General features: G+C 43.6%; 1 protein-coding gene across 3 annotated transcripts in view; it reads left to right on the top strand.

The window, feature by feature from the left end:
* The first annotated feature begins 3227 nt into the window (after window positions 1-3227).
* Window positions 3228-23502, top strand: part of ALOX5 (arachidonate 5-lipoxygenase) — a 28140-nt gene continuing 7865 nt past the window's right edge. For all 3 annotated transcript variants that reach the window (XR_005627486.1, XR_005627485.1, XM_039709451.1), the window contains exons 1-11: window positions 3228-3618; window positions 7396-7594; window positions 9344-9425; window positions 10954-11076; window positions 14251-14357; window positions 15875-16047; window positions 16909-17055; window positions 17154-17357; window positions 17596-17682; window positions 19338-19516; window positions 22190-22311. Coding sequence is in view for 1 of the 3 variants with exons in the window: in XM_039709451.1 (XP_039565385.1) it covers window positions 3298-3618; window positions 7396-7594; window positions 9344-9425; window positions 10954-11076; window positions 14251-14357; window positions 15875-16047; window positions 16909-17055; window positions 17154-17357; window positions 17596-17682; window positions 19338-19516; window positions 22190-22311 (1744 nt within the window). In the remaining 2 variants the exon portion in view is untranslated. The remainder of the gene's footprint in view (window positions 3619-7395; window positions 7595-9343; window positions 9426-10953; window positions 11077-14250; window positions 14358-15874; window positions 16048-16908; window positions 17056-17153; window positions 17358-17595; window positions 17683-19337; window positions 19517-22189; window positions 22312-23502) is intronic.

Genomic DNA, 23502 nt, shown 5'->3' with positions numbered 1-23502 from the left:
CTAGCCCAACTGCCTGTAACCTCAGGAGGGCTGTAGCACACATGATGTCTTCCCAGAACAACCTTGTTTTTCACTGGCACTGCACGAAGGTAAAGAAGGACAGCAGCTGACTTCTGCTGTGAGTTTCCATGTAGTAAATCTGAGGGGTGTTTAGGCGAAGGGGAGCTGTGAGTAAGGAGCAGCAAAGTCTCTGGCAGAGTAGATGTGCCCTTGCAGGCAGCTGTCCTGCCCCACGCTAACACTCAGCCAGACCAGAAATAGCAGCTGCTTGTGTTTTAAGGGTCTGGTTTCCCAGCTGCCTGCGTGTGGCTGCACAGATCCTGCTGCCTTAGTGAGACCCTCTCCAAGAGAGGAGCGAGGTGTTTGTGCACAGGTGGAGCAGGGAGCAATTCCTGCCTCCCCAGGGAAAGGCTTGAGGGGGCTGGTGGTGACAGTACAGTGTGGATCTCCTTATGAGCAAGGTAATGTACCCTCTGGATAAAATAGTTAGGTTTGGGTTTTGTGTATCCTGAATTTTGTCTGGCAGGATTTTGACAAAGTGTTTGAAATTATGCCAAAAGTAAAAATTATCAATAACCTTTTGAATGTGGACCTCATGTTAAAAGTGAGAAGTGCTAAAAGAGCAGACTTAAAAAGAGACACAGCTGTGAAGAGGCTGGTGAGACACAACAAATGCATTCCTACAACTTTCCTGTACAGGGCTGAGCTTATCTAGTATTTTTTAATGAGTTTGTAAGAGGAGTTGTAACACTATAGGGAGAGTCCCGGTAAATCTTTGTGCGGAAGAGCCTCAAACCCTGTAAAAACAGAACTCATCACTCAGGGGAATGGAATTTTGTGTTCTAATGCTGCATCAGAGCTGAAATGCAAAGAAACATTGAAACCCGCTGATCAAGATTTGAACCCCACTTTGTTCCATATTTGCAGTGAAAATGAAGGTGTCTAGAAAGAGGCCTTGAGTATGACAAATCTGTTTCTGAAGCACTTGATGTGTTAAAAGGGTTTCAGATATCTTTCGGTGAAGGCTGTGAACCTAAATTTAGAAACTTTACGACTAACAGCTCTTGTGCAAAAATGAAACAGAACTGTGAGTTCTTAGAAGTCTTATGTGAAGGACAGGGGAAAGCGAGGAAGATCTTACTGGGCTTATGGTGTGCTTCTATGTGGTGACATTGTCCATGGAAGTGATCAGAGTGCAGGAGCAAGGATCCCTTGCTGCTTAAATCTCAGGAGGAGAAGTCAGATCTCCACGCTGGGATTCTGCAACTGCCTCAGGTGGGTCATGAAACAGTTGGCCGTTTTGCACTTCTGTTTGTTATTTAAACAGTAGCAGCAGACTAGAAGTTAATGCTGAGTACTTTTGAATCTTTTCTATGGCTATATATAAAAGCATGTCCTGAATGTGGGAGAGCCTTGAACTCTAAGTCACAATACAGAAAATGCTTGAGTTACTACTTGACCTGAAGAGACATAGGAGACCTTCCCTGACTCTTCTGGATGAGCACAGCCCAGTGTCTTCGTGCCTCTGCAAAAGAAAAACAGGATCCTTTCAAGGGCAACACAGGCTGTTCCTGTTGTCCCCATTGGTGTGTAACCACAACATGTAAGTACCTTAAAACATAACACAGGCTACAGCCGATCTTGGGAAGCTGAAGCAGAGAATCCATAAGCATATTTTGAGATGTGCTCAGCAGTCTGAGGGGCACAAGGCGCTTTGCAACTGGACTTGCCAGAACAGAAACAGGCACAGCCAGCAACAACTTCCAACTTTAGTTGGCCTTAATTGCTCACTTCCTCTGTATTTGAAGGTTGCTGCCTCACCTGTGGGCAAAGCACCTCATAATGAAAGTGCTACCAAAGTATGATTTGATTAGTTACCATCATACACTAATTAATCCAGTAGAGAACCTCAGCTGTACCTGTACCACAAGTAAATCACTCCCGAGGTGGTTTTGATTTAGCTTGTTATGCATCTAAAGATGCATATCTTATCTATCACTAAAGATTCACAAGAGCCAGAGACCAGCTAGGCCAAATGCCTGACCACAAAGAAATGAGGTGCTGGGTTTAATCACAGAGCAATGATGAAAGGACACAGATGTGCAAAAGTGCAGCCCAGCCCCTCTCAGCACAGTATCGTGCAGCTGCTGCTGCAGCAGCACAGAGGAAGATTATCAGTGAGATAGCAGGGTTGGCAGCATGTAATATTTGCTTGATGAAATACTCAGGACCAGTATCAGTGGTCTTGATGTCAGCATGCCAAGTGTGAGGTGTCACTGCTATGGCTTTATTTCTCTGGGCAAATTGGAGTCTGGAGGAAGCACAGACAGCTCTTCTGTTCGTAATGGCAGCATCTTAATGGTAACAGGTGCTTGGTGTACCCAGGGAGGGCAGTATGAAATGGGATGTTTAGAGGGCTTTCTGCAAATGGGGAACTGGTTGTTATGCACAGTTCTGATCTGCAGACATGCTGGCATTTGGTGCTACACACAGTAATACAAAGGCAGCAGGGTGTTTAAAAAGCTCAGAGGAATACAGGGAATAAAACATGGGCACATACAGGGGTCTACCCCTGAGGAAAGTATGAGCTGTACACAAATTTGCACATTTGGTGTATAGAATGAGGCTGCAGTATGGTGTGAGTCACCATCCCTGGGAGCATTCAAAAAACATGTGGTTGTGGCACTTAAGGATATGGTTTAATGATGAATTTCAGTGGACTTGATGATCTTAAAGGTCTTTTCCAAGCTTAACAATTCTTTGGTGCTATGATAGAGTAACTTTGGATGATGAAGAGAGTGGGATATTTGCAGTGTGTAGTGTGTTGTGTCAGTGTAGTGTGAGTGTAAGGAGCACACAGAAGAAAGAATGTGTGCCTGCACACTGGGGTGGTTTGGAGTTGAGGTTACAGAGTGCAGAGCAGTTTAAGATGAAATCCTGTAAATGTAGAGGTGGTGAGGCACACAGGGCTGTGCCGACGTGAGCTGTGCCTGACAGGATCAGGACTGCTGTGTGGAGCACTGTGCTGCAGAGCCGAGAGCTGTGGATGCCGTGTAGCGTTGTGAAACTCTGGAACAGGGCTGGAATTCGGGGTGAGGGGCAGGGCTGGAATTCGGGGTGAGGGGTGCTGTGCCAGGGCAGGGTGCGGGACAGGGCTGGAATTCGGGGTGAGGGGCAGGGCTGGAATTCGGGGTGAGGGGTGCTGTGCCAGGGCAGGGTGCGGGGCAGAGCTGGAATTCCGGGTGAGGGGTGCTGTGCCAGGGCAGGGTGCGGGGCCGGAGGCGCGGCAGAGGCGGGATGGGGAAGGTGCGCCGGGCCGGGCCGGGCCGGGGAAGGGGCGGGCAGCGCCGGGCCGCCCTGTGCGCTGGCAGAGGAGGCGGCGGCGCTGGGCAGGGTCCGGGCGAAGGCGGGAGCGCGGCTCAGCAGCTCCGCTGGGGCCGTGCCGAGCCGAGCCGCGCCGCGGGGACCATGCCGTCCTACACCGTCACGGTGGCCACGGGCACCCAGTGGTTCGCGGGCACCGATGACTACGTGTACCTGACCCTGCAGGGCACGGACGGCTGCAGCGAGAGGCACCTCCTGGACAAACCCTTCTACAATGACTTCGAGCGCGGCGCGGTGAGTCCCGGGCCCCCCGCCGCCTTTCCCCCGCCCGGCCCGGCCCGGCCCGCACCGCTTTTCCCCCGCCGCCTTTCCCCCGCCGGGCCCGGCCCGCCATCCCGGGCGGTGCAGCAGCCGCGGCCGCCCCCTGTCCCTGAGGGGCTGGACGCTTTCTTTAGGCGCTTGTCTCCGTGTGCCGGTGCTCCGGAGCGGGACACCGAGGCTGAGGTACCCGCTGCCCTCCCCGGCCGCCCATCGTCCGCATCCCTGCCCCAGGAGTTATCCCTGGCTGCGGTCAGTCAGAGCTTGGGAAAGATAGGGCTCTTTGGTTCTGACTCACCATCACTTTCAGATCTCCTCGCACTTTCTTTACAAACATTAAAAAATAACAGTGTGTTTCCTGTTGATAGGTGATGTTTAGGGTCAGTATTTACTGATAGTCAGAGCCCTGTTATCTCCAGAGAATTAAACAAAGAGATAAGAGCATCTAGTGGGAATTACAATGCCTGCCAAGAGAAATGCGTGGAGCAACGTCAATGAAAGTTGGAAAACAGCATGAATGTGTGAAAATGAAGCTGTGTCTGGGCTATCAGCTGTGTTCTTCTTCTTAGCCCAGATTTCTGCTGTTAGTTATGCCCTGTACTCTCTGTGGTCCTATTACCATGTTTTAACTATCCAAATGTAATTGCTTATACTCTTACCATTGGTTTAGAATGACATTTATTTATTTGCTTATTGTCCACTCTGGAAATAAGACACTTTTTTTTTTTCCTCCTTTCTAAAATGTGTATTTTACCTGGAAATCAAATTCACAGTTTCTAGAAGGTCTGATGAAATAGAAACATCTTGGAAAGTTTTAAAAAGATATTCAGAAGTTTGGAAGTTAGACCTACTACCACATCTACAAGTGAGTCTTCAGTGTCGTGGTGCTGCTTTGCCTTGAGGTGTGTTTTTTCAACCAGGTGGTTCCCAGCCTGAATTAAGTCCATGTTCTCTTTTGTGTTAAACATCATGGACACACTTAACAGAAGTCAGCATTTTGAGTAGGTGTTGATGGCATGTGTGGTTGTGGTCCCCCAGATATTTACCAGCCACTGCTACTGAAGTTAATTTTCTTTCACGATTAACATTCATTAGCTTAGGACCTTGTTACCTGAATCTCCCCAGTGGACTTCCAGTCATTGTTTCTCTCTTATCTGAATAGTCACATACTTCAGGCAAAACTGGACAATATTAGCAAGAGAGGTTGAAGGAGAGCTCAGACTGTCCTGCAAACTTAGGGTTAGGTGCTCTCCCGGGAGGGCTGAGCCCTGCCCAGCTGAGGAGATCACCACCAGGGTGTTACTGACCAGGCAGTTTGCTCTTATTCCTGGGCTGCAAAAGAGGGTTTCAGGTGGCTCTGATGGAGAGCCTGCCACTACTCTGAGCATTCAGCTGGGCTGGATCCTGTCACAGGGAGAAAATTTCATGATGGGAGCATTCAGTGTCTGCCCAGCAGCAACTGGGGAGCTGCTGTGGGACCAGATCCAGCAGGAGCAGAGATATATCCACTAGGTGAGGGAGACACAGAGGGTGTGGGTGTTAGCAGCAGTCAGTTTTTCAGCGTGTATTTATATATATTATTATCAGAGTAAGTCTGTGTTCTGTAAAGTGTCTGGATCGCTGGACACACAGTGCAATGTGCAACATTTTGTTTTTGAGGGTGTTTTCTTGGGGAGTGCAGCATTTTTTCCAGGCACCTGTTCAGGTTACATTGTGCCCAAAACACTGTGTCTTAATAATATGTTGTGCAAGGGAAAGAAGGAAAGAAAAGAAAAATACCAGTACAGAGCCAGAAAACTAAAACTAAAGAGGGGCAGAAGACTTTGAGTTTGGTTGGTTTGCAAAATGTAGCAATTGTTTTCACAGTTCTGCCTTTAGTGTTTGTTTCAATACCATTTTTTTCCCTGCAAAGCAATTCACAGTCCTTTTCTAAAACAAGTATCAATTTTTAGTGAATGAGCAGAATTTTGCAGCATTATTTGATAAGCTGTTGTCTACTTTCCAGGTTTGGTTTGGTTTTTTTCCCCCTAAATGTTGGGCCAGGCTCTGTAGTTCCATTATTCTCATAATATCTTCATTTGCATTATTGCAAATTGGGCATATTAGTAGATGTGATTAAAGAGGGCATGGGCCAGATCTGAGTAGGAGATTTGCATGGCAAATGTTGACTGAGGGAAAAATATGTGGAAAACTCTGAAGGAATTTGCACAATGGTAGCTCAGTAGTAGTTTTTCTGACTTCAAGCCCTGGACACAGGCAATGTTGAAAGTCATAGTTTCTTTTCTTTGCATAGTGTCTTTTGAGTAAATTCCTCTGGTGCTGAGTGATTTCAAAGTTTATGGTGTCCCTCAGTTCTCTCTTCCTGTTCCCCTTTCATTTGCTGTTTTGCTTTTGTTGAAAGAAAAATACTGACACGTATTTCTAGAAAGCTCTTTGCACTTAGAGCTTTATGTTTATAGAAAAAGGAGTTGTCTGTGCTGTCCTTTTTCCAATATGAGAATGGTCAGTAGGAATCTCTCCTCAAAAAGAGACTCAGGTTTTGCATGAGATTAAATTGCTTGAACAGCATGGTACGGGAGTTTGGACAGTGCAATAGTCTTCTTTACTTCTGTTCTCTCACTGTGCCCTCAAGCTGTATAAAGCTCCTTGTATGTCTGGTTTTCCATACAGCCACCCTGGTGTTTGTCAAGGGACCTCATACAACAAATGGCATAGAAACCTTGAGCAACCAAGTGTCAGTTCTTACCTGCACCTTGTACATTCTCTGTAACCTGACACACCTCTACTGCATTAGCAAAATTGTCATCTGAGGTGAGCCCATGGCAGTGCTGGCTTGGAGGCAGCAGAAGCTGTGTGGGGTACCAGGAGGGGAGCCCTCCTTTTCAGAACTGCCATTAAAATTGAATTTTGATGGTCATAAAAAGATTAAAACCCTCCAGGATCATTTAGGTTAATTGCATGTCCTTCTTGCATTATATCAACAGTAACTACTTTAGGGCTCTTGTAATATAGGCATGTAGGCTGTTACCAGAGGAATGAGTTTCTTTTGAAAGTTGGCTGTCAATGTGACATTTCTATCAACTCCTTGGATCCGATTCATATTGCTCTTTAATTTAAATCTTATGTGTACCTATCTCTGGGTGTGACATTGTACTTAAATTCCTTTGTACAGCTGAGCCTTACAAACATAAAATGTGTAATTGTCCGAATTTAAGTTGTACAAACAGAAAATGTGCAGTTGTCCTCATTTTAAAAAGGCAGAATTGAAGAAGACCGGGAAGCAAAAGACAAAGTGGATTTAGGTGATCTGCATACTGTCCTTAGTCTGAAGCGCACATAACTAACACACAAAGGTCTTTAAATTCCTAGTCCAATGTTCTAATCTCTTTAACACCTTTCCACTTCAGTTGGATGAGTAGGTGTGCCCTAGCAGTACCTCCTTCAGCTCTTGCAAGGAGAGTAGTGAATGGTTTCATTGACCTGCGTGTTATTCTAAGACTTGCACACATTTCAAAGAGTAATACTGTTTTTAGGTTGCATCCAAAAATGTTTCTCCTTTTCTGGAGTGTTCTGTATGTTACTGTTTGTCCTTTTTTTTTATCTTTCTGTTGCACTGCAGTCCAATAATAGGACTTCCTTTTTTCACCCACAGGAAGCTGGAAAGCTTTGTGAGGAAAGGCTAGGTATGCCTGGGTAGTGCTGGTGGTGCTTTCTGCATATGCAGTGGATCACTGGGTGTGTTCTGCTCTGCAGGTTGACTCCTATGATGTGACTGTGGAAGAAGACCTTGGAGAAATTCAGCTAATAAAAATTGAGAAACGGAAATACTGGTACCAGGATGACTGGTACCTTAAGTATATCACTGTTAAAACACCAGTGGGTGACTATCTGGAGTTCCCCTGTTACCGCTGGATTACGGATGAAAAGGAGGTTGTCCTTCGAGATGGAAGAGGTGAGAGCTATTAGAAACCAGATTTCCTGCAGAACACCTGGAATTCTTCCATCTCTCCTTTCCATTTCTCCACATGCCTCCCAATCTTCTCCCTTCAATGAAGACCCTCTGCCAGTCCCCTGCTGCATCCTAGAGAGTGGGGTTTCCCTACTAGGAATGCTTTCTGGGCAGCTTGTTGGGCTAGGCACTGGCTGTTGGGTTGGATGTTTTGGGAAGCACATACAAGGAAGAGTCCTAACTCTGGCTTGTTACACTGGTCTTGAATTTGAAGGTTGATCCTAATGCCAAATTTTTTACTATTCCACATCCCCACTGCTGGAAGCCCTTTTGATCTAATTGGAATTAGTGTTCCCTGTTTGTTTCATTCCAAGCTCCAAAGTGGCCCATGATTAGTTGCCTGTTAATTGTCTTGTTTTCATGAGAATGAAATAAAATCCCAAAGTTGCTCAGCAGGTGCAAACTGCAACAGCAGTTTACTTTTCATTAATTCTCTTTGCATGCTTTCAAGTCCAGGACAAGGCAGGGTGATGGATTTGACTGCTCCAAGTATTGGTGACCAGCTGAGAAAGGTGTTTTTAAGTGTCTCTGACACCTACTTGCCGTGACCAGGGTTTGGGCAGACATTTGTCACTGATGTTTTCTTGTTCCTCTCTCTGGTACCTGGGGTAGGTTGGCTGCTGTAGTGTTCTGCAGCATGAGTGCTTGAAAACAGCTGAAACGAGTGTGAGGTGGTAGGAAATAAATGTTTATATTCCCCTTACGTTTTTGGCCTCTCCTGGCTGGGGCACTTTGTGTTTGAAGTCTTTTGTCCTATAATGACAACTGTGTGTCAGATTATTTTTAGTCTTTCCATTTTTCATAATTTGCTTTATAACAACTGTACCACTTCCATGGAAGGCAGCTTTGTGTGGCTTTCAGAGTATGATGAGGTGAAGGACAAGAGCAAGTGAAACTCTCTCAGTAACTTGGACACAACACCTGGAAACCATTAGCCGTGTATGTTATCAGCTGTATTACATCTGATATTTCCAGCCCCAACCCCAAACAGCTTTTGTCATGAAACTTCTACTGGTTTTATCTGCCTCCACATTTGTGTATGTAAAGTGAGTCTCGTACCTTGCCCTTTCTCTGGTCACTGAGGAAGTCTCTGGGTTATTTAATGTTATATTGAATTCGTGGTCAGAAGAGCAAAATGTCTGGAACTGAAATCTCATTTTTTTTACTTCCTGTTCTCATGACTGGAAGATGTCATTATTGTCCCAAGCTGGCAGGGGAAAGCATTGCTCAAGGGGAGAAGCTTGGAGATGCTTCCTGTACATGTCTTTTAGCAGAGAAAATGAGCTGGAATAATGTTGTGGTTTCTCTTATTGATGGAAAGTCCCCTAGATACTGAACTGTAAAATTAGTTCCCAAGGCTCTCTTCAGACCATTTAACACTAGATATGTACAGCAAATGTCTACATTAGAAATCCAAGGTTATATACTGTTGAGACAGATATTCCTAGTTTAAACTAATTTTCCCTTGGAAGCACCAGGTCAGGACCCTATCTTCTTCCACAGATTCTCTGAAGACCTGTGTCCACTTAAAACTACTAAATTGGATCATGTAAGCATTTCCCACAGAAACTTTGTAAAGATATAGATCAGAAATTTGAAGGTTTTGAAGCAATTTCCTTGCTGTCCTTCTCAACACCTGGGCAGTGATAGGTAGAGGAAGCTCATAACCCTGTCTCTTTTCCCTGTTAACAGCAAAGCTCCCCCGAGATGACAAGACTCAGATTCTCAAGCAGCACAGGCGCAAAGAGCTCGAATCCCGTCAGAAAATGTACCGGTGAGTTTCCCACTGCTCCGGGGTCTGTCCTCATCAGCCCAGAGTCTGGCAGAGTATATTTGCATTACCACATGCCTCTAATTACTCAACTGCTGGATAAGAGAAAGCCTAAGTTATCATGTTGGCATAGCTGATTTTTTCTTAGATGGAATTCATTGTACAGTGACGATACAAGTGGCATTATGGATGCTTGTACCTCAGATAAGCCAGTCTGGAAGACTTCTGTGGGAATTCAGTGACAGAGCCTCTGTGTGGGCCCTCTGGCACACCATTGTGCTTTCAAGGAAAATCTTCAGGGCAGATTTGAAGGCATATTTCATTTGCCTGTTACAAGCAGTACTACAGTTTTAGAACATGATCTGAACATGTCAGGTTTTCCTGGAGCTTTTTGGCTGCTGCACCAACCTAGCTTGAGTTGTTTCTTGCACCAGGGTGCAGTGAAAACCTGACGCTGTCTGAGTGAACTGGAATGTGCTAACAGAACACAGTTGTGATATATCTATATATATGTACACACATGTATGTATTATACATATATATCACATATATATTATGCTGCCATAGACTTTTTTTTCTAGTCAGTGTCATGATGAGAAAATTCTGTCTTTTCTCAGAGGGTGACCTAGAGGGCATTAGACATTGCCTTTTGCTAGAGATGTGCTCTGTTAAAATAACAAAAGTTTCTTGCACTTGTATCTCTTTCTTGGGAGAGTAGGGGTCAGGGCAAAGGGTCTATTCAGAAGTGATGGATTGAGGCTTGGTGTATGTGTTGTTTATTTCATTTGAACAAGAAAAGCTGTTCCCTACAAATTACAGGAAATAGGGCAGAGGAAATATGGTTCAAAAAGAGGTGTGCCACAAAATTTTATTTACATATGCAAGAAGGAAGGCAAAACCATTTGTAATTTCAGGGAAATAGCTACTTAAAATTCTGATGCATAGCTGATAATACACAGTGCAGTCTGTGTGTGGCAGGCAGTTTGGAAATACTATTGAAACAGTATTCTTTACAATTAATTTTCTTTTCTTTTGAAATAAAAATGGGGCAAAGAATGTGTGCCATGACCATTAGGAGGTTGAACAGTTGAATCAAGACTCCTGGAGAGGACATTTTGAAGGAATCTAAATACATGCCTGTCTAGTTTTAGCTGCTGTATCTCAAGTGTAGTCCCAAGAATGAGCATGCATTGGGCAGCTGTCTCTCTGTCCCCTCCCCTCATAAAACATTTGAAGCTACTGCCAGTTTCAACCAAATGTGGCAAGTGTGTAGAAATATCACAGATATTAAGCTACTTCATGCTTTGTGAAGGTAGGTGGCCAAGTAAATGCCTTTCAGTCTGCTTCAGGATTCTGTGGCGTGGGAATTGATGTGGTGGGTAGGTATTGATGTGGTGTAAATCACTTATTTTGGCCTGAGTCTGACACAAAATCCTTTTACAGCAGTGAGCCACCAAAACAGCAGAGATAAGGACACAGCTCCCGTGCTGATAAGATTTTATGGTTACTCAAGCCTCTCTTATTTTCTCAGCTGGAAGGAGTGGCATCCAGGCTTTCCGCTGAGCATCGATGCCCATTCTCACAGTGAACTGCCTCGTGACATCCAGTTTGACAATGAGAAGGGAATTGACTTCATTCTGAACTACACAAAAGCGTAAGTGTTTGTGGAACTTCAGGAGTTTGCAGAATCTCTTTTGGGATAAGGATATGACCACCTTTTAGGTTTCATTGAATCTCAGAATTGGATTATTTTCTCCAAGCGCTGGATCAGCAGCCAATCAAAGTACGAAAATAGGAATTTAATGAATTTGTTATTTTATTTTCTAGTTATAAATATTTAAATTTTTCCTGGGAATTAACTGAGCCTCTGCATTCTTGTTAGCCATGGTTTTGGCTATAGGCAGAGAGAGTAGACACTGGTGAAAAGCATTAGCAGGACTACAGGCACCTGAGCTTGAGCTTCTCACTCAGTTGTCAGCATTGTCCCCTGGAGATACCTTTCTCCTCTGACTGTGGGTGATAATTGAATCTTCTCGTGGCATACACAAAGAAGACAGTTATCAATGCACCCTTGACATCCTGCTGGAGAAAATCTCTTCCAAGCAGCTCATCAGCTATCCACACCTGAGTGTAATCTGCTTGGGGCAGCCAAGTTACTGTCCACCCACTTGCACATATCATGTCATTGAGGAAAACATTGGATGGCCATTGGATGAGCCTGAGTCATCAATCCTGCAGAGCTCTGGAATAGCACAGTGTCAGTGAGGCAGATGGGACCTCTCTGACCCATGAGTCTCCTTCTGTGCTTCTCAAATGCCCAGGTCATATGACACTATTTCAGGTATCCCACCATACTACCAGGTGGTGGAATAGTCTGATATGAGACAGGACTGTCCTTACATATCAGAGCATTCTGGGTATTTTATTTATTCATTTGTGCAGCTGAATTCCGCTACCAACGCAGAGTCAAATCAGCATGGTGTTACCAGTGCAAAACAGCTGCTTGCCAGCTCATATAGAAGATCTGAGTGATGCAGGAGCACCTGAATGCCAGAGATGGGAGGTTTGCCATTAGGAGACACAAGCAGTTTGGAGGCTGCATTCCCCTTCCAGCAATCCCATCCAAGCTGTGGCATGTTGTCAGAGGGCCTGAGTTGCTGCCAAGTGAAACTTGGAAGTGACTCAACAGAGTGCAGGGACATCTATCTTTGTCATTGGCTGTAAGGGGCCCTTCCCATGAAATAGGAACCTGAAACTGTGTTGCTGACAGCCTGCCATTCTGGATAACTGGTATGACACAAAACAGATTTTTCTAAGCAATGGCAGTGCTTCTTGACTGGCATATTTGGCTGAAAAATCTAGACCTATATTTCTGGTCAAGTGAATTGTGAAAATCTTTGGAGAAGAGTTTGATAGCCCTTATTTAGCTACCCTGATCTGCTTTGGGAGCTTGGAACAACTGTTTGCAGGAATGGAGTGGAGAAACATAGGGGAAGGCATGGGTCTTGTCTTCAGTTTGAATGCAGTGGGAAGGAAGACAGAGAGATATGTCTGGAAACCCAAAGGCAAAGTGTAGCAGTAGGCAAGGAGAACTTTTAAGGGAATGTGTGAGAGCTGGGAGAGTGATATGAGACATAGGAAGTCGTGAAAGAGGGGAGGGGAAAGCTCTTTTTCTTGAGACATGCAAAAATGAACTTAGAGGAAGATGCATCTCAGATATTCTTTTATGCTGTTGCAAGGTTGGATTTTTGGATGGTATTGACAGTGGATAACTCTATAAGTTTATAGGATTAATTGTGTGTAGGTGGAGATAATCCTGAAGGTGCCTGGTGCTGACGTGACCTACACTATCTAGCAAATGGAAACTCTCAGCTTGGATTCTGTGCCAGAAATACAGGCTGGTGTAACTATTTTGGACCAGTATTGCATTTGGGCAGATTAAATTCTACAAACAACTCTAACTTTTTTTTCTTTGCTCTGGTTTCTAATGTGTGCCAGAGACTTCCAAGTACTTGATTTTTTGAGGAAAGCATATTTTTGTTTCCTGAGTCCTTTGGAAGTTTTTGTACAGTGATTCTGTGTCCCTGTTGGGTGTGAGAAGACCTCTGGAGAGGCCATCACCTGTTCTAGCCTAGACAGTTGTGTGACTTTTACTTCCAAACATGCCTGCAAGCACCTCTTACCCTTGACTGCCATCTGCAGCAGCAGAACAGCCCGTTCGACGTGCACCCCATCTGGGCTGAGTGCAGAAGCAGCTCCTTTGTCTGCATTGTTGTCATGGTCTAGAGCCCTCCTTCCAGAAAGCCACTGGCTGTTTCTCCAGGCTTTTAGTCCTCTCCAGCCAGTTCTGATCCAGTTTTTTCTATATGTTTGCTGATTATAAATCCAGCCTCCTGGGATTCTTCTCAAATTCTTTTTGGGAGGCTTTTGTGCAGCACTGTGACTTTACTTTGTTGTCTGCCCTGCATATCTTTGTGTGCCGCGTGCACTTTTGTTTGTGTGTTTGAAGTGTTAGTGGGAAGCCAGCTTTATTTTTCAAATTCATTATTTGCTTTCTAGTCAAAGTAAATGATTTCCGTCTAATAACAGCAGTTTAGCATTTATGCAATAATTTAGGACTCATCATTTCATATAAAGGGAACTTGCTTGGCTGTGCTTTATTTGCTGAATTAGCAGATGAAGTCAGACATTTCTGGCTACCAGCCCGCTGTGTTCATGTGATGTGTGCAACTAAGACCCTTGGTTTCTGGGGTTAGATGTGAGCATCAAGTTTATCCAGCAGCTCAAATAAATAGAAAGCTCTCAAAAATCAGGCTTCACACTTTCGGGATCCAGCCTGGCCTTTGTCATGTAGATACTTAGAGTACCTGTTGTTCTTTTTAGGAATAGTGGCTGACTGATCCCGGGCTGTTTATCTTCTGACTTTGTGCACCTCTCTGAGTCTCTTTGTGTCACCATACCACTTTCTGAATTGGTGTTAGTAGTGCCCTCAGCACTCTTACCCGATGTTAAACACTGACAGTGTGTGAAGCACTAGCTTTCCTGACTGCAGTTTTTATAGGTCCCAAAGCACTGCCACTGTAGGCTGCTGAGAACTATTCTAGAATGGAGTTGTGTAAATGCAATAGCAGAAGTTGGGCTCCTGATGTGCCTTCAGCCTTGTGTGTAAAGGTGCAGCCTGCAATATTAATTCTGTAGCTACTCCCACATTCCACTACTAAAGTTTATTATGTTTAGATATATAAAAACTTTGAAAATAATAGGAATGGGTATTGAGAAAGCTGGAGATTATTTTTTCCAGATATGTTTTGTTTTGGTTTATTTTTAGGATGGAAAATCTTTATGTCAACCGTTTCATGCACATGTTCCAGTCTTCCTGGAGTGATTTTGCAGATTTTGAGAGGATTTTTGTCAGAATCAGCAACACAATCTCTGGTGAGTTTATCAGCATTTGCTCATGTTTGCGTCATAGAGTGACTAATTAGTTGTCTTGTTTGATCATCTGATTAGGATGGATGTGGCTGACCTGCTCTTCTGCTCTCCAATAAATAAACTGTATTCTCTGAAGTTTTACTCTTCTTCAGGCTGCCTAGGCATCAATTCACAGAAATAAGAGCAATTATGGTTTTCTTGGATATAAACCCAAGCACACAAGGTGGCAGAAGTATTAAAAATTAATTACAGCAATTTGTTACATTTAATAAGATTGCTTCCTAAGATACTTTTAACACAATAATTAGATGTGATCTACAATTAATTTAATTGATAACATTTCCATACTCATGAGGAAAGCTCCAATTCTCTGACATTTAAACATTAAGCATCAGTCTCAGTTATGTTAATACAAATCTCAGTTTGCTTTTTTTCAAGCCTTGGCAGAAGCACCTTGGGAAAAGGTGGTTCAAGGCATTTTTCAGTCATGCAGTTTCTGTCCAAGTTACTGAGTAATTTTTTCTTGATGTAGACTTCAGATACAGCACCAGACTCATTACGCAGTTGATAATGTAAATGTCATTTTATATAAACTTAACATTTTTCTGCTTTATGAAAAAGCATTGTGGGTTTAAGACTTTTTTAAAAATTATCACTGCATTACCTTGGGGCCTCTATTTTTAATGTTTTTACCCTTTTTAGAAAAATTAATTGCTTTCAGAAAAAGTCCTGCCTTGTTTAAAACTAGCCAGTAGTGCAAAACTTCACTACCTTCATTCTTCCCCTGAAGTCACCAATGGGATTTTTCATATTAAATGAAGTGACAACATGACATTACAAAACAGTACACTTCAAATATAAAAAATATCCATCAGTACTACATATGTAATAATAAAGTGATGGAATATGCAAAACTAGATTTGTAGTGAGATATTAATCTGGGTTTATATCAGCAACTGAAAAATAAATAGAGGAAAAACAAATCAAACAAGCAAAACAACAAATGAGGAGTCCAAATGCTCCCCCAAATTTCCTTCACCCAGCTCTAGCCTAAAAGAACTGCTCCAGCCACTGCTGTTCTTTCACAACACACATTGATGTGCGTTTCCCTTCTCCTGCTTGTGCCACCTGTGTTTGAACTTGTCCCTCTGTTCTGCATGCCCTGTGAATTTGAAGAGGGGGATTTAAAAATTTCATGAAAGACCTGGGAAGGTGGTTTACAGATTAAGAGAATATTTTTCATAAATCGGAATATTTTATTCCTCATTGCTTTTGTACATGGAGAAACAAATTATCATCGATTTAATTCTTCTCAGTGTGAGAAGCAAGGATTTAATTTTCCATTTAGCTTCAGTGATATTTCTTAAATCTGTCACATTTTGAATCCTTTCCTTGCTGCTTTCTCTATTCAAAGTTGCAGTGCAGTATAACAAAAAGGTGAGGGGAAAGGAGGAATCCTACAATGCAGTAGGTATTGATACTGCACAGATATTGATGCTGTAGGCTTGCTTTTCCTTTAGAATATGTGATGCAACACTGGAGGGAAGATTTTATGTTTGGCTACCAGTTCCTGAATGGATGCAATCCTGTGCTGATCCGGAGATGCACAGAGATACCCAAGAAGCTGCCTGTGACCATGGATATGGTAGAATGCAGTCTGGAGAGGAACCTGACTCTGGAGGAGGAAGTGAAGGTATGGCTCTGCGTCAGGCTGGGCTCTACCTGTTCCTTCTCACATCCTCTAATCTGCAGAGCCTGTTCTTACTGTCTTTAGCCACATCTCCTTTCTTCAGAATGTGTGATAGGTCACAGCAAAGCTGTTTGTCTCTGCAGACTGGCAGTGCTCCTGTTGGCTTTTCTCCTGCTGTCCTGCAGCTGCAGGCCATGCCTGTCTCCAGGTCCAGTGGAAGAGCTGTAACCTGGAGATGAACAGTCCTTTGGCACTGGTTTTCTCTGAAGGGTTAGGGACTGACTGAATGCCTCAGAGGGGAAAGGTGCCTCTTCCTTTCCTGGCAGGGTCTTTCCCACTAACATGCTGAAGAAGCGTTGTCAAGGGTGGTGCCTTGCTTTTGTTTGTACAATTAACACAGGATTCTCTTCAGCTGGCAGGGTGAAACTTGCTTGCATCTGAGTGTCACTGAATGAGTACCAAATACATAGATGCTCTTTGCTGAAAGGCTCACTGCCAGACTCTGCAGATACAAGTCAGGTAGTTTGTGCAATGGTTCTTGATGTCTCAATGACATCATTCTTGAGCTGCCATGAGCAAGGACAGGCCAGGGGTAGCTTGTAACCACCAGGCTCATGTCAGTTTCTGGCCAAGACTTCCCACTCCTTTGTTCCAAGCTGCTTGCATATTATTAAAACACATCATGCTTATCTTTTTGTTTTGTTTTGTTTTGTTTTGTTTTGTTTGTGTATTTTTTTGTTTTGTTTTTGTGTTGTTTTTTTTTTTTTGGTTTGTTTTGGTTTGGTTTTGGTTGTGGTTTTTTTTTTTGTTTGGTTTGGTTTGGTTTGGTTTTGGTTGTTTGGTTTGGTTGTTTTTTTCCCACAGCAAGGCAACATTTTCATTGTGGACTATGAGCTGCTTGATGGTGTGGATGCCAATAAAACAGACCCATGCACAATACAGTACTTGGCTGCACCCATCTGTCTGCTGTATAAGAATCTGGAGAAAAAAATTGTACCCATTGCAATCCAGGTGGGCTTGCTGTCAGGGTCTTTAGAAGGCCACACTGTTTGTTGTCTCATTTCAAACATGAAGGACTTGGGGCTTCATGTTCTTTTTATATCTTTCAGCTTGGTCAAAAGCCTGGACCGGACAATCCCATCTTCCTCCCTTCAGATGCCACCTATGACTGGCTGCTAGCTAAAATTTGGGTCCGTTCCTCTGATTTCCACATCCACCAGACAGTGACCCACCTGTTACGGACACACTTGGTCTCAGAGGTGTTCAGCATAGCTATGTTTCGGCAGCTGCCTGCTGTACATCCCCTCTTCAAGGTTAGTTCTTGCAAGACGGGAGGGTGTATGTGGGGGGGGGTGGGGTGGGTGGGGTGGTTATCACATTGGTTGGACAAACCAAAAGGAAGTTCTGGTGGTCGTTCAGATGAAATAGTTTAACTGGCTGCCCTGCAAGATAAGATGCAGCTAAACCACCAGAACTTCAACCTTTACATCTGGCTGCTGTTGAATTCAAATCTAGAATTTTCCTTCTCTCATTGTTTGTTTCATTTCACAGCTCTTGGTGCCACATATGCGGTTCACAATAGCCATCAATACCAAAGCCCGAGAACAGCTTATCTGTGAATGTGGTCTTTTTGACAAGGTAGGTAAACTCCTTGTGAATCTTCATTGTTCATGTCATTTCATCCTTATCCATGGTTCTTTGCTCTTCATGGTTCCATATGTACATATCCTGTAATCATCACATATTGCCTTGTTCCCTGACTTTTCTATTAAAGAGTAAACATAAGTAATGCCACCTGAGAAACAGGCACACAGATCTGATGGCTTGTTGTGCTAAAGATTTTCTCTTTTACCTCTAAGTAGCCAAATCAGAACTAGCCAATGTCAGTCAATGTCTTGCTCGTTGCTGATGTGCCTTTGGGTTATAATACAGGAGTGCACATAAATTCCTGCATATGTATCCACATAATTAAGGCCCCAACTTCTTTTAAATACTCAGTTGTTCATCTGTGAGCAAAGGGATTTGTGATTGCAAATAGAAATCTTCATCACAGAAGGACACGTAGACAGATTTCTAAGACCACAAAGAGTGTGTTTGGATTCCAGACTGTCTTCTTGAGTTGCCATAAGCAGCAGACCTGTTAGGACTGAACCTCAGCTTCACCTGAGTCAGTGAGACGTAGCTGTATGTCATGCCTTTATCAATGGTTTGGGTGAGGGCTGGCATGCATCCTCAGTAAGTTCACAGGTGACACCAAGCTCACTGGGAGAAATGGAATGCCACATCTAGGAACTGCAACAGCCTGGCACACAGCAGTCTCTGTGACTACATTCTAGGAGTTTGGGGGGGTTTCAGAAGCCTTCAAAGAGGGAGCCTCTGTTTCAGGATGTCTCTGTCCTCATTACACCCCTGGCACCAGGCCAAAAATAGCTTCCTTGCTTCCGAGTTTTTCACCCAAACAGAATAGAGAGGTTAAATTCAGACACCTTTTCCTTTCTCACACTGCTGACTGTGGAGACTTTGCATCCCTTTAAACAGAAGTGTCATGTCCATACCCCGTGCATGTGGGATGAGTATGTGGGTAAGACCTGCCAGCAAGGATCTGGAGTTCCAGGATTTGTTGGTTCCAATGCAGATGAACAATAAGCCAGAGGACGATAATGTAAGGTCACAACTGCTATTTCATGTGCTAGAAAAGCAACTTTTGGGAACTCTTGCACGGTGATTATCTGAAATGTTTTGCAGTGCTGTAGTGGACATGTTGTGTTTTCAAATGTAACATATACTGAAACCCTGGCCACTCCTCATTAGTCTCAACCCAGCAGGATTGATCTCCTGGCATTATTTCCAGGGTGACTAAGGGAGCCTGCATCCCTAAAAACTTGCTCCTAAACTACTCTGTAACAGCAGTGGCAGTTCATCTTAAGCCCTCTTCTAACACACTCAGGGCAGCCTCTATTCACACATGCACTGGTACTGGAGCATAGGGCTGCAGGGAGTAGCATGCTTTGATGTTGCTGTACTTTATTAGTGTATTCCACTATAAGCAGTACCTATGGTGCAAATGTGGATATTAGCAGTGACTCATGGGAGAGGTGTGAAATCCCTAAAGTCAAAATGCACAGTTCCAGTATATCTCTGCAGTTTGGTACTTCGTGTGGAGATGTGGTTTTCTCCTTGAAAAACAGATTCACCAGCATTCTGTATGCCATCTCCTGCAAATTTGTAAAGCCAGTCTTGGCACAAAGGGAATGTAATCTCCTACTGTTCCCATCTTGCTGTTCTTCCTGCAGGCAAATGCTACGGGTGGAGGAGGACACGTACAAATGGTGCAGAAAGCAATGAAGGATCTGACTTATAGTTCCCTCTGCTTCCCTGAGGAGATCAAAGCTAAAGGAATGGACAGCAAAGAGGATATCCCCTACTACTATTACCGGGATGATGGCATTAGGGTCTGGGAGGCTATAAAGAGGTAAAAGACCATAGTTCTAGATATTGGCTAGCAAAGTCACAGAGACACAGACCTCATTTTTTCCCTCCTCACTTTGATCTTCATGGCATCTTGTAAACAATATCTGGGCTGGTTAGGCACATAGTGCCTTTTCTATCCAGTGTATTTCATCTGAGGAAAACGATTTAGTCAAGCACACACTCTTTAAAGACTGGTAATTCTTGCTTTTCTCAGTGTTGTTTCCTTGCACTCTGTATTTCAGAGGATCCTTTACAAGTATGTACTCTTCTACAGAATTTCACAGAAGTTTAGTGAGTTGGAATTTAGCCTGTAAAAGGAATTTAGTTATTCTTTTTTTTTTTTTAGCTATGCACAAGCCAAGAGAGAACTCAGTTCTCTGAGCCAGCCATGTGAGCTCATCAAGGTTCTTGTGGACTGAAAATATAAGCTTGGCTCCCAAGATGGTTCTCTTTTGAAACTCAGTAAATTAGGTATAAACTGGTTGGAACAAAACCTTTCTTAAAATGCCTTAAAATTTCAAGGTCTGACTTTAATCAGGAAGAGCAGCAATTCTGAGTAAGGAGAGGTACTGCAAGGCTGCTCGACCACACAATCATGGCTCCTTTTCAGATCTGAAACACTGCCTTGCATGATTTATATGGTTTTTATTCTGCAGTGGCATTTAATTTAACAATCAACATACTTTTGCATGGCATAAGTTGCTTACCAAATATGCAGCTGTTTCTGATCACATGACTTTTGAAAAGCATGATCATTAAAAATCAGATCTTTTGTGTACACAAAGTAGGAGTTTTATGCTGCAAGGATAATGTTGGAACTTCTGGGGACATCTTTGTCTCCTGTGTTTCCTCTGTGTTTTTACAAGGGCTTATCTTGCAATATTTCCTGCAATTGTGAGTGCCCATTTGAGAGAAAAGGAAGTTGTTACTTTGCTGTGGTTGTTTTCTTCATGCAATCCATTCTTTTTTGTCCTCCTTCTCTTTCCTGTATTTTCATTGTGGATTGAGATATGCCTTTCAAATACCAGGTAATACTTAGTCAAGTTGATTCAGTTTGACTGTTTATGGGTGTTGACATTGGTGGAGGGTGATGTTACACTGCCTCAAGCTGGGCTGAGAGCTGTGAATCATTTGATTTATAAATGGTGTGGGCAGTACCCTTCTGAGTGTGTGAGAACCTGACCCATGCACCCATGATCATGCATGTGTCTGCTCACCAGGAATCTCCTACACTCTGCAGGGGTATCAGTCTTCACTATTTGGATGAAATCATTTTTATCCCCAGCATTACTTCACATGCTGTAGATGGCCTGGGCCTAAGGAAGCTGATAAGGTTGTTCCCATAGAAACAATGAGCCTCACAGAGCAAATTTGTAAAGTTCTCTAATTCTCTTCCTGCTTCTGATCTAACTGCAGATAGGTACACCAGCCCAAAGATACTTCAGCCCAAAAGGTCTCACCCATACTTCATATACTAATTTCTATTTGTATGGAAGGGGGTCTAAATACTGCCATTTTTTGAGACATGGATCCCCTTCCTGTATCACCTGGCATCAGTGCCAAATGGAGACAGAGCTCATGGAGAGCAGCTTTCTTTCTGCATGTTGCAAAGGTTTTGTTTTCCTTTAATTTCCTCTGGAAGCTAAAATTACTTAAACTTTTGGTGTTTATTCAGTTATTTGTCTGCCTCAATGACAACTCTTGATTGGCTGATAGGAACACTGATAGATTTGTAAAAGTCTCCAAATTGCAATAAATTTATAACATGGATAAGTTTATATTTTATTAAGGATAAGTCTTTGTTGGGTAACAATTCTTAATCCCATCAGTCAGCTTCTACAGTCAAGTGTTTCATCCTATGGGTTGTTGTCAAAATATTTAGCAAGAGATTTAGCAAGGTACCTGCAGAGCTAAAAGAATATCTCAGCACAGTTCCATTAACCAGTCATACAGTCATGAGCTGCAATTCTTCAGGAAATCAGGATTTCCTATTTTCACTGGTTTCAAAACTACTTCTGTTATCTTAGTATTTAAGAGCCTTTCTTTCAGAGGTGAGCTAGCCTGGGAAGCTTTCATAGAAAGAGGCATCTTGAGAAGAGGAACTGAACAAGAAGATGTCTGCTGTGAGCAGTGGGCATAGGAAGTAGCTCTAGACCTCTTCCCAGAAGAAGTTTCCTGGGCCACTTAAATATTTCACAAAAAGGATATCCAATGGGAGGGGTCAACTGTTAGCATTCAGGAGCAGCTTTGGCGTGTCCCACATACAGGGAATGGTGCTGGTATCACAGTTTGGGAACCCCACTGCCCAGTGTGGGAGCCATGTGGATATGCAAGAGGGAGTCTGTATGGAGTGAGGAAAGGATACAGATGTGATGACAGAGGTCTGTGCAGGAGCAAAGCCTCAAATAAGAGAATAAAGTGCACAGGATTTTTCAGGGTATGCAGTGTGGTCCAGGATCTTTTTGTTGGGGGAAGAAGTGATGCTGCAGCCCTAAATGAATCTAAGTTGCCTCTGTTAATTCCCACTGCTTGTAGGAATGAGATGGGTAGGTTTTGAGATCTTCTCTTGCCCTTTTCTCTTTCCCCATGTAGCATCTGCAAGGTCAGAAGATCATCTTCTGGAATGGCAGACTTGCATTCTCCTTTCATTTTGTTTGTTTGTTCCTGTCTGCAGTTTTGCAGAGGATGTAGTTCACATCTACTATGAGAGCGACGAGGTGGTGTGTGAGGACGTGGAGCTGCAGGCCTTTGTCAAAGACATTTACGTCTATGGAATGAGGGGTGTGAAAGCCTCAGGTAAGGGATGATGGCCCAGCAGGGTCTGCAGCTCCTCCAGTCCCTGCTGGCAGCAGTGCTGAGTGCACAGCACAAGTCAGAGACCTGCTCTCTTCTTGGGCTGAAGATGCTGGATTTTATTGTGAGACCCTGGCTCAGGCCATCTCTCAGGAGACAGCTCCTTCCTTTGACACAGATTCTCATAATGAGCTTGAGCAACTCATGTAATCTCTGCACACAGGGGGATGGGTCCTTTGATTTTGTCTGCTCATGCTTTTAAGCATTAGGGGCCCTGTCTGTGTGTGTTGCAGCCACCAGACAGACTGATAGACATCAAGGAGCAGTGAGGCCCCCTTAATCCTCTCCTCCAAACCTCACACTAAATAAAAACATGTAATAACCTCCCCAGGAGTATATTGCTGCACTTCACATTTGTTCAGCATTTGTGTCATCATTGAACTATTCTACTCTCTTCAAGAACAGATACTCATAATTTCCAAGAAATATTATCCTTTGCTCTGTCTCTTCTCACTGCCTCTCTTTTCTTGCAAGCCATGACTTGGCCATGGGAGCTCTCATCCCTAACATGCCTCAATTTGCCTACCTGAGTAAATACTCCTCTGTCATTCCCTAAACATGTTGCTTTTCTCTTACACACACATTTTTTCCAAGCAGATTTTCAGGAATTTATAGAGGTGTCTGGGGATTCTTCCTATTGTCCTGTTTGATTTAAATCTGTCAACACCTGTTGGCCAGTGACCTAGGGCAGATAGCTCTGGTGTTGCATGCACACATTGGAGTGCCAGATGTCCAGGCAAAGGTGTGATGTTTCCAGTCATTATGTTCTAGTGGATAAAAGGCTTCTGGGTTCTGCCTGGACAAACAAAGGTTGATTTTTTTTTTTGTCTAGCTGTCTCTTAGCAAAAGCTTAGAAATGTTGTTCCTCCTCATGCTTGACCTAAGCATTGTGATATGAGACAAGTACTGAGCCTTCCAGGGCTCCAGCTGGGGTGGGATGCTACAAGCACCACTGGTGGGGGGACTGCCACTACAGATGGGGAAACTAGCAGGCTTGCAGCATCTCTTTCTGCACTGCTGCTGTTCCAAGGGTTGTATCCTAGAGAATGGAGATTTGGCAGGGTCAGTAAAGAATGGGAGGAGGCTAAATGGGGGAGGCTCTGGCACCTGTTTCTTCCCTGAGAGGGCTGCTGT

The sequence above is a fragment of the Passer montanus genome, unplaced genomic scaffold (genome assembly GCF_014805655.1).
Source record: "Passer montanus isolate IOZ18808 unplaced genomic scaffold, ASM1480565v1 scaffold21, whole genome shotgun sequence".
Lineage (NCBI taxonomy): Eukaryota > Metazoa > Chordata > Aves > Passeriformes > Passeridae > Passer > Passer montanus.
The sequence above is the reverse complement of the archived record's forward strand: the minus strand, read 5'-3'. Positions and strand labels throughout refer to the sequence as shown.